We start from the raw sequence: 14938 nt of genomic DNA, 5'->3' as shown, positions 1-14938 counted from the left end.
TAACCTCATTCAATGTGAAAATACACTTTACGTGTACTTTGGCGCTGTCATTTCGGGGGCGCAGCAGCAGCAGCTCTCGAGAGCCAGCAATTGTGCAAATACTTTGTGCCGAAAAGAGTGCGGCAAGTAGTTGGGGTGGCGGTGAAACTTATTTTCCAACTTAAATTCAAACCCAGAATGATGAATGATCCAAAGGCGCTGCGCGTACTATAAGTATCTCCATTTGCTTTACCCGCTTAAATTCTATCAAGCTCTCTCGTTTGTGGCTGCTGCTGGTAAAAAAATATATTTCATTTCGCATGCAGAATAAAATACACACAGAGAAAAGAGTACGAGTTGTTGTGATGAAATACAAAGTAAATGAAATACAAGAACTGGAATGAGAACATCTCTCATTACGCCGTAGACTGGCTTGAAACTCTCCCTCTGCGTCTCTCTCGTCGATGTGCTTTGCGCTCTCGTCTGAATTCGCTCTTCCTCGTTCTTACTTTGCGTTCTGCTCGCTCGCTCTCGATCTGCATTTCGCTCTCGTCTGAATTCGCTTTAGTCTGAATTCGCTCTACTGCGTTCTTTGCTTTGCGTTCTGAACTTGAATTTGCTTTAATGCACTTCGCCCTTGCACTCGTGCACTCTACCTTTTCTCTCCATGTGCAGTCAGAACATTAGTCGTTGTCGCTGGCAGATCTAAATGATGCAAGAACATCGATTGCCTAATGTCATTGACTGAAAACAGAAAGTGCGGCGGCGGCAACAAGAGACTTGGCTGGCCCCCGTGATTGTGTCACTTGGCAGAGACATGCACCAGAGGCGGGTTGTGGTGTGCAAAACACATAGGGAGAGAGCAGGCGGCACTCCTCGAAGTGGCCGCGACGCGACATTGACCGCAAGCTTGCCCAGAGTGGAAAATGGGAAATGTGATACGATGCGGCTGATGGCACTGCCAGGCGAAGGCAGTGATGAAAAGCTGTAAAATCAAATGTAAAACGAGTCACGGGGCAAGGAAGCTGAAGTGGCAGTCCCTATGGCGGCACATGGTGAAAAAATCTCATAACGAGCCGACAATCAAGATCGGATCGCTGCACACGCATCTGAAAGGTAAAAGACACTGCGCGGAACAAGTGAAAGTTATGCAGTCCAAGCGAAGAGAAGGAGGAGGAGAAGGACAAGGAGGAGGCGGAAGAGGAGCCAATGAACTTGATGTGTGCCCACGCTATCCGATTACCAGGGGGAAGTGGCAGGGCAGGGCAGGGCAGGGCAGGCCCATGTGGCGGCTGTTATAAAATCGAAAACGCGGCCAAGGGAAATTTACATTTGAAAGCGGACAAACAGCCACAGCAGTTGGACGGCAGACTGGCGCACGCACTACCAAAAGTCCAAGCCCCAAGGCTTAGCACCGAGAGGACACGACAGGAAGGACACGAAGGACACACGGACATGGCGGCTCCTCCTAGCGGTTGGTTGGGCCAACATGCCAACAGTTCATTAACGATCTATGCATTAATGTGGCTCCTGCTATCCATAACAATGAGCTGCGGCAGCGGCCTCCAAGTGGAGGCGCTGGACGCCTCTTTGCCACTGCCATCCCATCAGCATCCGCACTCTCCCGCTGCTGCTGCTGCTGCTGCTGCGTTCCCATTCCAGCTGCCGCCAGTGGTTCTGCCTGTGGAACATGGCAGAAGCAATTACCATGACACAGGCGCGGCCGCGGCCGCGGCAGAGTCGTTGGCAGGATTAGCAGGATATACACGAAATTATTATGGCACTTCTGGTGGCAGCGATGACTTGGCCAGGGCCACATATGGAAATTATGCCCCACACCATCTCTGGCCATCGCTGGGCAGCACGGCAAATGGATTTGTGCCCTTCTCCTCCCACTACGACAGCAAAGTGCCGCTGCACTCGCTCTATGGCGGTGGAGGGGAGCACGAGCAGGCCGAGCATCACGGACAGCGGGGTAATATCGATTTTGTCATTAATACTGGAAATTATGAGGCAAATGTCGCTGGTCCTGGTCCTGGTCCTGGTCCTGGGGCTGCCTATCAAAGCTATGGATATCAGCCTTTGCCTCTGCCTCTGCCTCAGCAACAGCAACAGCAACAACCCCCCTACAGCCATTACCATTTCGAACAAATTTCCAATTATCGCCCGGCAAGGGAGGCTCTGACTGTGGAGCTGCAGGAGGCGGGGGAGGACAATGAGTCTGGTGTCTATTCCAGGATCAAGGAGCGCCAGACACTGGTGAACCCTGTAAAGCGCCAGCAGGAGGAAGAGAAGCTGAACCTACGAAAACGGCAACTGGAAGCGAAAGAGCGACAGAAGGAGCCGCGGGAACGCCAGCGACTGGGTAGCCGGCAGGATCAACAGGAGCAGCAGCTGCTCTACTCCCACACCGACGCGCACATTGCAAAAAGTGGCGGCAACTTCCTGCCACCGATTACCAGCAGCGTGCACCACACACCGACGAGCAGCAAGGCCCTGGCCGGCGTGCCGCTGGGCAAGCACATTGAGATCACTCGCCAGGTGCCCATCACCCACTACCAGAAGCTGCTGGTGCCCTACAAAGAGAAGCTGCAGTTGCAGGTGCCTCGCACCGTTATAGCCGCCGTGCCCAGGCCTGTGGCCATCAAGGTGCCCGTCACCAAGACGGTGGCCGTGCCCCAGCTGCAGGAGCTGAAGATACCCATCGAGCGGATCAAACCTGTGCCCGTCGAGCGACCCATTCCGTTTGTGGTCGAGCGTCGTGTGCCCTACCGAGTGGAGAAGGCTGTGGCCACTCCCGTCTACTATCCGTATCCCGTCAAAGTGCCCGTGGTAAGGACGGTGGTGCACAAACAGCATCCCCACTACGTGCCATCGGGTGGTTGGGCTCCAGCAGCTGGCAATCATCTCTTGGGTTGAAGCAAATGTCTTCAAATACGAGTATTTTGTATGCATATGCGATCTGCAGTGTTTAATAATAAATTCCTAACGTTGTTCTTCAAGCAATTCTCTGCCCTTTTCCCAGACCCAAGTAATTGCAATTAGTGCTTGCAACAAGACAACACAAAAAGAGAAAGAAAAGAAACTTCTGGCAAAACAAGACACTCGAAAGTCCGAATGGAAGTTGACGTCGGGAGTCGGCAGTCGGCAGTCGGCAGTCGAGAGTCGTGGCCAAAATCGGAGTCGAGAGGTCCCAAATGAAGAAAAGTAGCCGGAGTAAAAGTTTTTAATTGAGCTAAAATCCAACAAATGCGGCTAATAAATATGTATTGAGAGAGGGGGAATGGGTGGAGTGCCAAGGCCCCTGGCCAAAAGTAGCGAAAGTGCAAGAAAATGCAGCGGCTAATTGCCAAATGTAACTGCAACTGCAACAAGAACAACTTTTGCCAGCAGAGTACGGGGCAGGGGCAGATCCTAGGGCAGGAGCTGCTGGGCCAGTGGCAGCCAACAATGACGCACAAAATAAACGCGACGTTCAACTTCAGCGAGGCGTTAACGCAACAGCAACAGAATTAGCCAAAAAGTAAAGTTGCACGAGACCAGGCCAAGAGGCAACTTCTTGCGGAAAGTGCTGCAAGTTATTGCCGGCTAATGAAATTAACTCTAATTGACGTGGGAGCCATTGTACTTCTACAGAGCACATGCGAGCGAAAATCTAGAATGTAACTTAAGCAAACTAAAGACGATTGAGCTGCCTATAAAACTGCACTGAATGCTGATCAGAAATAAATATACTTTAGACTAGTAACGGGCACAATTAGAGGCCTGTTCTGTTGCCAAAAATGATTATGATTGGTATTTATGGAGTGTGCAGAGACTAAGCCGCAAAACAGCCGGAAGCCGGAAGCCCAGCTAAAAATCAAATTAAATAATCATATGTCCGTGCGAATCAATGCGACTGTGCGGGAGCGGACTTTTGCCCGATAAATGCACATAAATTCATAATTGCAGGACACACATTGACCGCTTCGTTAGGAACTTTGTGACCATGTGACCGCAACGGACCGGGAACGGGGGCACAGTCCGAACTAACGAAAGCCGCAAAACGCAATGAACATGCGTCCGGTCAGATTGCTGACCGCGACGACTCTCTGCTGATGAGACTCCGGCAACTGCGAGCCGGCGAGTGGCCCCACGACCACGAGCGGTTTCGTTAGTAATAGATAATAGATATACACACATATGTGTGTGTCCTTGTACGTGCCACTGTTTCCCCCCAAAATAATGAATCGCTTGCAATGTTTTTGCTCTGTCAAACTGTCACCAAAAAAATAGCCTTAAAGCAACAATGGACCACTACTACGTGTATGTGGAACATGTGTATCGGTAAACCGGAAACAGAAGCACGAGAAACAAATCGAAATACGACCCTGCGGCTGTTTACAATTAATTTGTCACGCATTCGACACGTGTGAGGGGGGCACCAAAACTCTCTCTCTCTCTCTCTCTCTCGCGCCAGAACACGCAAAGAAAAAATATGTTGGTTACACGGAGATTTAGACATGTATATAAAATAAATGTAACAAATAAATTAATAATTATTATAAATTTGAAAGATTTTATTAACTTTTAAATTTATTAAAATGAAATTTTAGAGACATTTACGGCTAAGCCAAACATATATTTAATGCACTAAATACTACACTAATCATATAAATATCAATATCATTATTCAATTTTTCTCTAAGTGTACGCTGCCCCTTGGTGTGCCTTGCCTCTGCGTCCACTTGATAAAGTGAGAAGCGGCAGCCGCCGAATCGGCAAGTCAGAATGCGCTTAAATCACCGCCGGGTTTCGGTTTCGGTTTCGGCTTCGTTTTTTGGTGGTAGCCAAATGACTTTATAATTTAGGAAATGACTCCACACTTTTGTGCTGCTGCGGGGGGGGGGAGGACAGGTACAACCAGCAGCAGAGATAAACATTAAAAATTAATCAGCACTTTTGCCTCAAAAACTTTGATAATTGCTGTGCAGCAGCAGCAACTGGGCAAGCATTAACTGGTTCAGATCTCTGTCTGGGTGTGGGTGTGGGTGTGGGTTGGGTGGGAAGCCCTTGAAAAATGACAGCAACGGCCAGGCATCAGTTAGCGCCCAGGAAACGAAAAGTTTTAGCCCCGTACAGCGGGGAGGGACAGCGACATGGACACCGGCACGGACAACCCTTTTCTGTGGCAGCAGCAGCCGATTTTGTTCAATTTATGTGCAGCATCAAAATTTGCGACTCAGGTGGCAAGTTGTTATTTTTGATGTGAACTCAAAGGGAGACTTCAAGAAAACAGTTGACGCTCGCCCGTTTTTGGCCAAAAGCACTTTCAGGCAACAATTTTTGGAGCCACACTGTGTTTATTGGATAGGAAACGAGTTGCAATTTTAGTGGCAGCAGCGCGGCGAATGAGTGATATTTCATGTCTGAAGTTTTACGCAGCCAAAGGTGGAAGCGTGGAAGACCGCTCGTAAAGCAAAAATGCTGCTGTGTCTCGCATGTGTGTATCTTTTATGATTACCATAAACTATTTACACACAACTTTAATAATCTTGTGCGTGCAGCAGCAAGCAAAATGTTGGCAAGTATTTTATCCACTCCAAAGGATTTATGCTGCCAGGATCGTCTGGGGGCTTTGGGATACGTGCACGAGTATGTGGCTGTGTGTGGGGTTTTGTTTGTCTGTCTTGCCTTTCTGTTGACGCTTCATACCCCCACCCATTCCTGAGCCAAAGTTTGGTAACACAAACAACTACTCGGGCGTATAATTGCCATTAAAGTGCGCTTAAAACGAGCTGAGAGACCCTCCAAAACGAGTTCTGGCCTCCGGCATAAGTATCAATATTTCACAACCTGCCCCCTGGCTGGGGCAGGGGTTCTGTGTGGCAATTAAGTGTTGCAACTTTTGGTCGTTCAAGGCCAGCAGCAGCTAACAGCCAAATGAACTAACCAAAAGCCGTAGGGATGGCCAAGTGCTCATCAAAAATGTCTCTAATTGAAGTCCACTGACGTCTGCTTGAATATCAGTTTTAAGGCTTAGCCTCAGCCTGAACCTCAGCTCCAGCTTCGGCCTCTCTACTATTTTTCATTCATGTACATATTCCACCCAGAGTGAGAGACTTTGATTGACAGTTTTGCACTGAGAAACTGCAGGAATATGATTACCTTTGGCTAAATGTCATCGGACACAATGCTCTGCAGTGCGCAGTGCCCAAAGCCCAGAGGCAGCTTCAGTTGACAGAGCATTCAGTTGAGAAATGAAACTAAATATTGCCGTTGAAATGGCAGGCAGCTTCTGCAACCAGCTCCTGCTTCAGCTTCATCGGATCATATTTCAAATCCAAAACTGTGTCCAGTCGGATGAGCTGCAGTTGTCATTGCCATCGCAGGTACAAACACACACACACACACACACACACACACACACACACATAATGAGCAAAAATGTTCCAAGGCAACAGCAACAAGAGGCCAACGATACAATCGAGTGGCTCGAACATCAGATACCCGGTGCCCACTCCACAAGACTCCCATAACAAAGTACACTTACACTTGATTCTTGTGCCTAAAACTGGTTCGAAGCTAGCAGTTGGTGGCAAGGACATGCCCAGCTGATTGAGGTCAAGAACTGGTCGAATATGCTTTCTTTTTGTTACCTTCGTGGCAAGTTTGGGTAGGGAGACAAAGAGAGAGAGAGAGAGCCGTTGACATGCTGACAGCACATTATTTACCAGAAAATTATGAGCTCTGTGGCAGTGCGATGTGCTGGAACTCCCGCCCAAAATATAGTATACAATTCTGCCTCATATATCCGTTTTTAATAAATTAGCCTGCTCTTTTGCCACGCCCCGAGTGGAACACTAAGCAGACACAAGCTTCCTCGAGTGCCATAAAAGCCAACTGCAGAGTGCACAGGCAGCCAGGTACATAAGCTCCAGATACAGATACAGATACAGATACAGATACAGATACATTGCACTTCCGTTGCACAACGCCCAGACACGGTGGTTCCGCTGAAGCAAATGTCTGTTGAAGTGTCTGCACCCTTTGCTCACCCATTGACCCATGCATCCATTCCCGAATGGGAATGCTGCTGTTAGCATTTTGAGCCCATTAGTTCTACCATCTGTAGATGATCTACAGATAACCCTGCATGTATTCAAGGCAACATTAAGCATCTTTTATGGCCAATCATGGCTTATGCCCATGGCCAAAAAATCACCTTTAGGCCTGATACTTTTTGTAAGCAATTTCTAAAAAAAAACACGCGCTTAGAGCAATGGCAAATTGGTAACTGCGGTTGGCCGAATGAAAGCCAGTCCACGCGCGGATAAGAAACACACAGACGATGTGTAAATCATTTGAGCAAAACGTAGACATAATCTCGGCACACTGCACACGTGCCACAGGCTTTTATTGTTGTCCGTCCGTCCGTCCGTCCGTCCTTCCGGCTGTCCGTGAGTCCCTGCCTTTGTCCCCTGTCTGTCTGTGCTCCTAAGCAAAGACCCTAAAAAATTCATAACATGTAGCTCGCGCATATCCCGAAAATCCACACCCAAATACACCAGCGACAATGTATATGTGTGGGTGTCTGTTCGTATGTGTGTGTGTGTGTGTGTGTGCGCCCATCATCAGCCATCAGGCACTGAGCCACCGCCATCGCGCTGAGTGGCCGCCTTACGTGGCAATGACATGAGCAGAGGAGTGGGGATGAAAGTATCATTGCTTTTAGAGAGAGCCTCTTCAGTGTTCCTCTTAATATTGCCGGAGCCCCCGACTCAGACATTGTGGCCACAATAAAAATTCGTATTCCCATTGTATAGACATTGTTGTTCCTCTTTGTTGTTGTTGTTGTTGTTGTTGTTGCTGAGGAGCTTCCTCACAGAATGTGTGTGAATATGTTTTTTTTTTTGAGAGAGAGATGCCTGTCAAAAGGCAGAGCAATCAATAAAAACTTGCTCAAATGAAATGAAGTCTGCTTAATGTGGGTGAGTGGATAACATTGAGAGGACACAAAGGCCAAAGAGTTGCGTTGCGTTGTGCAGCAGGCAAACACTTCAAAAAAATCATTTTTATCTTAACTTTTGCACAAATATTTATGTAAATAGCTGAAGTGAACCGACTATCCGGGAATTATAAATATATTGCCTCTACAATTTGGACAGAGAGCTGGCAAAACTTTCATTATGCAAAAGTTTTTTAATAAAAGTGCAAACACACACACAGCACATAGCCACATGCCACACATGGGCAGGGCAGTGCCTTTATTAAAACCAACTTCATTTTTTTGTACATTTCCGAACGAGTCTGTTGCATGAGGAATCAGCTGCAAACACTTGCAACGCTACAATTGGCGCTTAGGAAATTCCAATCCAACATATTTTGGAAAACGAATGAAGGCTATGAGGAGGAGGGAAACTTTGAAAATCTTTCTCTTACTGAGAGTGTTGAGACATTCAGTCATTTCATATGTGCATCCATTTATGTTGTGGGCCAGCGTGGAAATACTAATACTTTCAGATAAGTGATCAACGCCCTGATTTTGTTCATGTCATTCCCAAATAATTGTCGCAAAAATACTCACATAAGTACACACAAAGGTGGAAAACAAAGCCACACCACATACGTGTATGTGCACAAATCCATTTGTATGTAATTAGGATACATGTATCCTAATAATTATATTCTTGGGGGATGTTCGGGGGATGTTGGTTGTGTCATTGTCAGCCTCAAATTAAAATTAATTAATTTTGCGGCCAAACACAGGGCAAACTTGCCGGAAACTAAAAACCCACCGCACATATTCGTTTCCATTGTACATCCATCCATACACGGACGAGAGGCTAACCGACTCCCCGCCGACTCTCCAGCTTTGCAGCTCATTAAATAACGTACAAATAATAAATGGAATATGTTTATGTCAAAGTAAAAATAATATTGCGGCAAGACACAAACGCAGAAGACAATGTGTCTAATAAAGTTGGCAAATGAAAATCATAATAATAACTAAAATGTTTAATTTTACATCAAAAAGAGTGTATCAAAATATGCACAAGCAGGCAAAGGCCGAAGGCTTAGATACCCTTTGCAGATACCCTTTAATTTATTTGTGAGTAGTTCCTGTGACAAGGATGTTGGTGTCTTCGTCTCTCTTCTTGCAGCCAAAAGAGGAGAAAACAAAATGAAATAAAAGGGAACCGGAAGCGAGTCCAATGTAAAGCGAGTTGCCACCAATATTACGTATACGCACGCAAGCACATGTGCGACGCGACAAGGCAAATACTTTTTGCGTATGCAAAATAAAGTACTTGGAAAGTCACTTAAAGTGTGTCGCTGGGTGGGGCGCGCCCCACCCCTCTCACTGACTGGTGGAGCGGCATAAAAAGCGTAAAAAATGTTAAATGATAAATAAAATTTACAACCGCAACAACAAAGCCACCAGCCAACGACAGAGGCAACGGCAACGGCAACGGCAACGGCAACGACAACGTTGCTGCGGAGCCATATGTGGCAAGCGGAGAGAAGTTTAACTTCTCAGGGAGCGAGCGAGCGAGCGAGCGAGCGACATAATAAAATGCAATTTAGACATCAAAAATACACAGTAAATGGAGCAAGAGTAGCGCGGCAACTCGAAAGGGGGGGGCAGCAGGGCAGACAGCCGCGTGACTGACAGGCGAACGCCAAAAGGACCACATCCGCCAGCTCCAAACTGCAAACAGTGTCGTGCCAACCAGGGACAAAGGAAGAGCCACCTAACTGGTGTATGCAAGGGAGAGTAGAGAAGAGGCTGTGCGTGGCAGAGGTGCCGTGGGAAAGAGGGATTGCTGGCAAGCAAATATCCTACTGAGTGCGATATGTGACTGTTGCTGTTTTCTTCGGGCTGCCACAAATGTTTCTGCCCTGAATTGGCTTTGGTTGGTATTCCAGGTGTAAAGATTGCTTCAACTTTAAGTTGATCTGCACAGCAGGTTCTACGATCAAATGTTGCTAGATTTTCTTTTGTTTAATTTTTTGCTTAATGAAAGACTTCTGCTTCTTCAATGCTTCTAGTTTGCTCTACCAGAACTGGACCAAGACTCAGTTTGGATGCCCCGGCCAAGAAAAACAAAGCGTGGCAAAGCGTCCCATCTGGCAACGGGAAATCAAAGCAGAGCTGCAAAAAGCGGCGACATGCCAGCGCGTAGCGGAACAACAAAGGTGTGCACTTAATTTAATTAGACCCGGGAAACCCTGGAGTGCAAGGGTTGCTACGGCACTGTACTTTGCCCCTACATAAAGAGTCCGAGCTGTCGATGTAATGGTCTGGAAATGGCATTTGGCAGAGCCTGAGAGAGAGAGAGAGAGAGAGAGAGGGAGAGAGAGAGCGAGCGAGCCTTTTGTGAAGATGAATTTCATTTCATTTAACACAAATTTCATTGTGTTGTGTGCGCTTAAAGTGAAATTAAATAAATGAGCATGGAAAAGCAGGAATGGCAGGAATGGCAGGGCGCTGGAGTTGGAGTCGGAGTTGGTTTATGTCCATGATAAATGCACTGTAAAATCACTGCTAAACAAGTATGAGCATTATGGCGGGCATGTCGGCTATGAGATACCTGGTACTGGGAGATCTCGTTCAATACAAAGTTTTTTATTCTTTCGTGAATTGCAAGAGCAGCCCTAACCTGGAAAGAGCTGGGAGTTCTTTCCACTATAAAAATACATTTTCAATAACGATTAGTTCTTGTTTAGATCTTCAGATAAAAGGGATCGTAATATCAGAGATTCTGAAATTAAAACTAAACGAAAATCATTGGGCTCAAATAACGGCACTTCTTTCAGTCTCCTTATTGCAGAAACTGTTTTCGATCACAGAAGTGACTTCTGCGTACACATCTCTATACATATAAATATCTACGTCTGTGTGTCTACACACACGTGAGCTTTTGCTCGCGAGATATGCTCTGCTCTGCACTGCAATGTAACAGAGCTTTTTCTCTCTCCCTCCCACACACAGCGAAATGTGTGGCTTATTGTTGTTTCTTTTTATGTGACAGACATGTTCAATCGTGCTCAACCGAAAAGTCGACAGCGCAGGGAGAAAAAAGGTGTTCTTGTGTTGCTTTGTCATAAATGCATTCGCTATTTGCATTTGCAGGCGTTGCTTCATTAATTTCTAATTTAGTTCATGGAAAACTTATAAATCACCACAACATACCCTCAGTACTACAGGGTATTCTTATTTAAAAAACCAGTAAACCCCCAACTCTCTTTCAACGGGCTTCGTGTGTGTTTCTGTTTCTGTTTCTGTTTCCGTTCGTGTTTGTATTTGAATGCAAATTGTTGTAATGTTAAATGAGTCACAAAATTGTTGTACATCACGAGGATTAAATGAATTTCAAAACTCAAAACGGCATTGAAAATGGAAAAACGAAATGCTGTGCTGTGCTGCGCTGCGCAGTGCTGAAAATTGCATTACGATGTTCGCTTTGGTTGACGAGGAACGGGAATGGGGGTGCATAATGTGCTTATAATTATAACAAAGTAAACTTGTGCGCTGAATCCAAATGAGAGTTGAGATTCATAGCGATACGTACTAGATCCTACCACCAGCTCTTGACCTTGTGCAGGACTGTCTTGAAGACGGGCACCTTCACGGGGAATGGCTTGGGCACCTTGATGGGAACGTACTTAATCACCTGGTAGGGCACATGCTTCTCCACGGGTATGGGTATGTGCTTCTCCACGGGCACCGGCACCACACGCTCCACGGGCACCTTCAGCTCCTTCTCGTAGGGCACCTGAATTGTTTTGGTGATCGGTATGTGGATGGGCACAGGCTTGCGTACGGGTATGATGACTGCATGGGAAATGGGTATCTTGACGGGCTTCTCCACTGGCACGTGCTGCTTCTTCACATGCTTCACCGGCACATAGTTGATGATATCCACATGATGGGAGTGATGCGCCCCCTGTCCCCCCTGGCCGCTATGACCACTTGACGACTCGGACAAGTAGTTGGAGCTCTGCTCCGGGCCATCTCCTTGATGCTCTTCATAGTCATCGCCAGAACCGCTCGATGCGGATGATGACGATGCAGAGCCAGAGGCGGATGTCTCTCCGTGGGGACTAAAGTAGGAGGAATGCTGCTGCTCCTGCTGCTGCTGCTGCTTCAGCTGCTGGTAGAGCTGCTCCTGCTGCCGCTGCGGCTCATCATAGCCAGAATTCTGCTCATAATGTGGTAGGAAGTTTCCCATTGAAATTTTCTCGTAGGCATACGGCTGCTGTTCATGCTGCTGCTGGTGTTGCTGCTGTTCCTCAGGCGCTGATAATGCCCATGATCCATAGCCCTGCTCTGAGCCGCCGAAACCGTAGCCGTACGCGGGCAGGAATCCGCCATTGTGCGATGCAGAAGGATAATTGTAAGCGGGAGACTGATGCTGCTGCTGATTGTTTTCCAGACTGCTGCCATAGTCGTTGGCCGTTGCTGCCACAGCCGCCACGGCGGCTTCCTCATTGTGTTCCTCGTAAATCGGTATCTCCTGCTTGGACGACCCAAGTGCCAGGGCCTCCGTGTGGGCGGGAGCCACTGAGCCGTACCCGTTGCTAATGTGACCCAGGCCCGATAGACTGGTGAGTCCATTAAGCACTGCAGTCAGTCCAGACGACGACGACCCTCCATGGTGTATGCGACGCTCCCCTGTGCCGTAGCTTTCATGATTTCCATGATGCTGCCGCGACTGAAGCTGCTTCATGGGCAGCCATCGGTTGTCGTACAACGAGGCCACATTGTTCCCATAGCTGCCACCATGCACTGCCGCACCCATGGCGGAAGGTGGCGGATTCCTGGCCATGGTCGTTGCACCGACAATCGTCAATATGGTTGTGGCGGCTGCAATGAGCGGCATCTGCTGTTTGGGTATGCATAATAAAAACGATTGAATATGCAAAACATGCAAAACTTGAGAATGCCTTTTAAATATTCTCGCATCCAATCCATTTCATTCAATCCCCACTCACCAAATTAACGTTCGCCATTTCTCTGGGCTCTGGAACCTTTTGCTGGGAATGCAGCCTTGATGACTGCTCGACTGCAGCGCTGGCAATGTGCCTCCGTTTGGTCGGGTGGCGCGTTTTTATATGGCCTCGGAGTAGGACAAACGGCCTGGATAGTGTTTTCCCATTACACAAGCAGCAGCTCCAGCTCCAACTTTGGGTTCAGCTGCAGCTTCAGCGGTTGATAGACGGCGGACGGTCGCTGGTGCTGGCCAAAAAGTGAGTGTCTGCCATTTGTTGACCTGCCATTTCTCTCGCTCTCTGCCTCTCTCTCTCCTTTTTCTGCATTTATGAATTAAGTTACGCGATCAATTCAAATCGCACAAAATCCAACAGGAAAATGTTATACCCAAATCGCAACAGAAACCGGCTAGACCATGAGCACTTGGCACTGGCACTGGCAGCAAAACAATAAAGTTCAAAGTCATTTTCCATGACAACAACCAGTACAGGGAATTAGATTGTGGCTGGCACGCGCCTCCATCTGGCTGCAGCTTCATTATGGCTTCGCCATGATCACGATCTCCGCTTCGCTTCGCCTTTCGTTGTGGCCTTCACAAACACAAATAAACAAACATAAAATGCATCCCATTTAGCTGCATCAGCGTCGCCTCTGGAGTGCATTGGAGTGAAGTCGAGTGCTCCAGGTCTTGTCCGCGATTTTGAGTGCAGTGAAGTCGAGCTTCTGTCCAACTTGATCAGCGTCTCTGAAACGAGTGGAGTACTTTTTTTTCGGAGTGGTTCAACTTTGGAGCACACTCAGTGCAGGCGGACAGCAGCTGGCTGCTAGAACACTCGAAGTCCCAAGGGCTGAAGGTTGGGATAACTTCAAGGAGAATACCCGAACGATTCGGTTACTAATTCCTACACACAGCGAAAAAATACCTTGAATATTTACACTTTAATTTACTGTACAGACAAATATTGGATTTAAATATAGTTCTTGCTATAATTATTTATTTGAAATAAATCTTTCTTTGTTTTTACTTTTTTTACTATGACATTTTTGTCCGAGTGTACGAATTAGATAACAAAAATTGCCGCACTTTTTGTAGGCTGAGAGAAGCTGGCATCTCTGAGACTCGGACTGCACTTTTTGTTGGGCTTTTTCTCATCGAACTGCAGCGCTTCAACCTTAGACTTTTCCATTTTCCATTGTCTCTGAAGCTGGACATTGCCTTTACCTTTTCCTCAAGACTAAAACTAAAAAAAGAGGTTTGTTTTAATTGTTTAAACAACTTTGTGTTTTTGTTGGAACCATTGTTCGGATTGGATTGCTCTCCTTTTTAGGGGCGTGGCCGTGGAGTGGAGGCTGTGGCTGTGGCTGGGTGCATAAAAGTGAACGCCTTTTAAGTGCACCTGCAGACATGATGCTGCTGATTATATTTTTCTTGGCAAGCGTAACAGCTCGTTAGTATATTCAAGTGATTTTCATTTATTTTCTCTGGTAGGAAAGCCGAGTGGAAAGGCGAAGAAAACGAAGGCCAAGATGAAGGCCCAGGCCAGACGCTTGAAAGAAGGAAGTGTACTGGGGTCTGGGGTCTGGGGTCTGGGGTCCGGGCACTGATTTGAAAGGAAACAAACATTTTGCTGGTCAGAGAGAGGTGGGTTGGATGCCTCTTATCGTGGCAGTCACTTTCCTGTCCCTGGCCTGGCTATTATGTTTTTAAGGCAAAATTTACGCTTACTTCATTTCAATTGCAATTACATGATGCCATTTTCTCGGCAGCAAATGCAAAAGTGATGTAACTCTGATAGTTACGGTGGCAGGGCAATGCTCAGGACAGGCCAGGTCTGAATATTTACTAAAGAAGGGGAGTGCCACACAGTCCTTGTTCCATAGAACCAATCAATAATTCCGATCCATACACACACACACACACACGCACACCCACCACACATGCAGAAATATCAACAATATAAAATCGCTTTTTAAATACTGTAT

General features: G+C 47.0%; 2 protein-coding genes across 2 annotated transcripts; one reads left to right on the top strand and one right to left on the bottom strand.

Annotated features, from left to right (window-relative positions):
• Positions 1 to 1524: 1524 nt before the first annotated feature.
• On the top strand, positions 1525 to 2898 carry LOC117585383. Its single transcript, XM_034274832.1, has one exon. It carries the CDS (start codon positions 1525 to 1527, stop codon positions 2896 to 2898), a length of 1374 nt encoding a protein of 457 aa, XP_034130723.1.
• An 8349-nt stretch (positions 2899 to 11247) lies between these two features.
• On the bottom strand, positions 11248 to 13560 carry LOC117585649 (AF4/FMR2 family member lilli). The gene is made up of 2 exons (XM_034275237.1): positions 12958 to 13560; positions 11248 to 12848 (listed from the first exon to the last, which is right to left on the bottom strand). Exons 1-2 carry the CDS (start codon positions 12973 to 12975, stop codon positions 11541 to 11543), a joined length of 1326 nt encoding a protein of 441 aa, XP_034131128.1. The 5' UTR covers positions 12976 to 13560; the 3' UTR covers positions 11248 to 11540.
• Positions 13561 to 14938: the final 1378 nt, after the last annotated feature.

The sequence above is a fragment of the Drosophila guanche genome, unplaced genomic scaffold (genome assembly GCF_900245975.1).
Source record: "Drosophila guanche unplaced genomic scaffold, DGUA_6, whole genome shotgun sequence".
Classification (NCBI taxonomy): domain Eukaryota; kingdom Metazoa; phylum Arthropoda; class Insecta; order Diptera; family Drosophilidae; genus Drosophila; species Drosophila guanche.
The sequence above is the reverse complement of the archived record's forward strand: the minus strand, read 5'-3'. Positions and strand labels throughout refer to the sequence as shown.

Excerpts from the sequence above, each read along its gene's own strand:
- LOC117585383 (XM_034274832.1), top strand. The coding sequence starts at position 1,525 with ATGAGCTGCGGCAGCGGCCTCCAAGTGGAGGCGCTGGACGCCTCTTTG.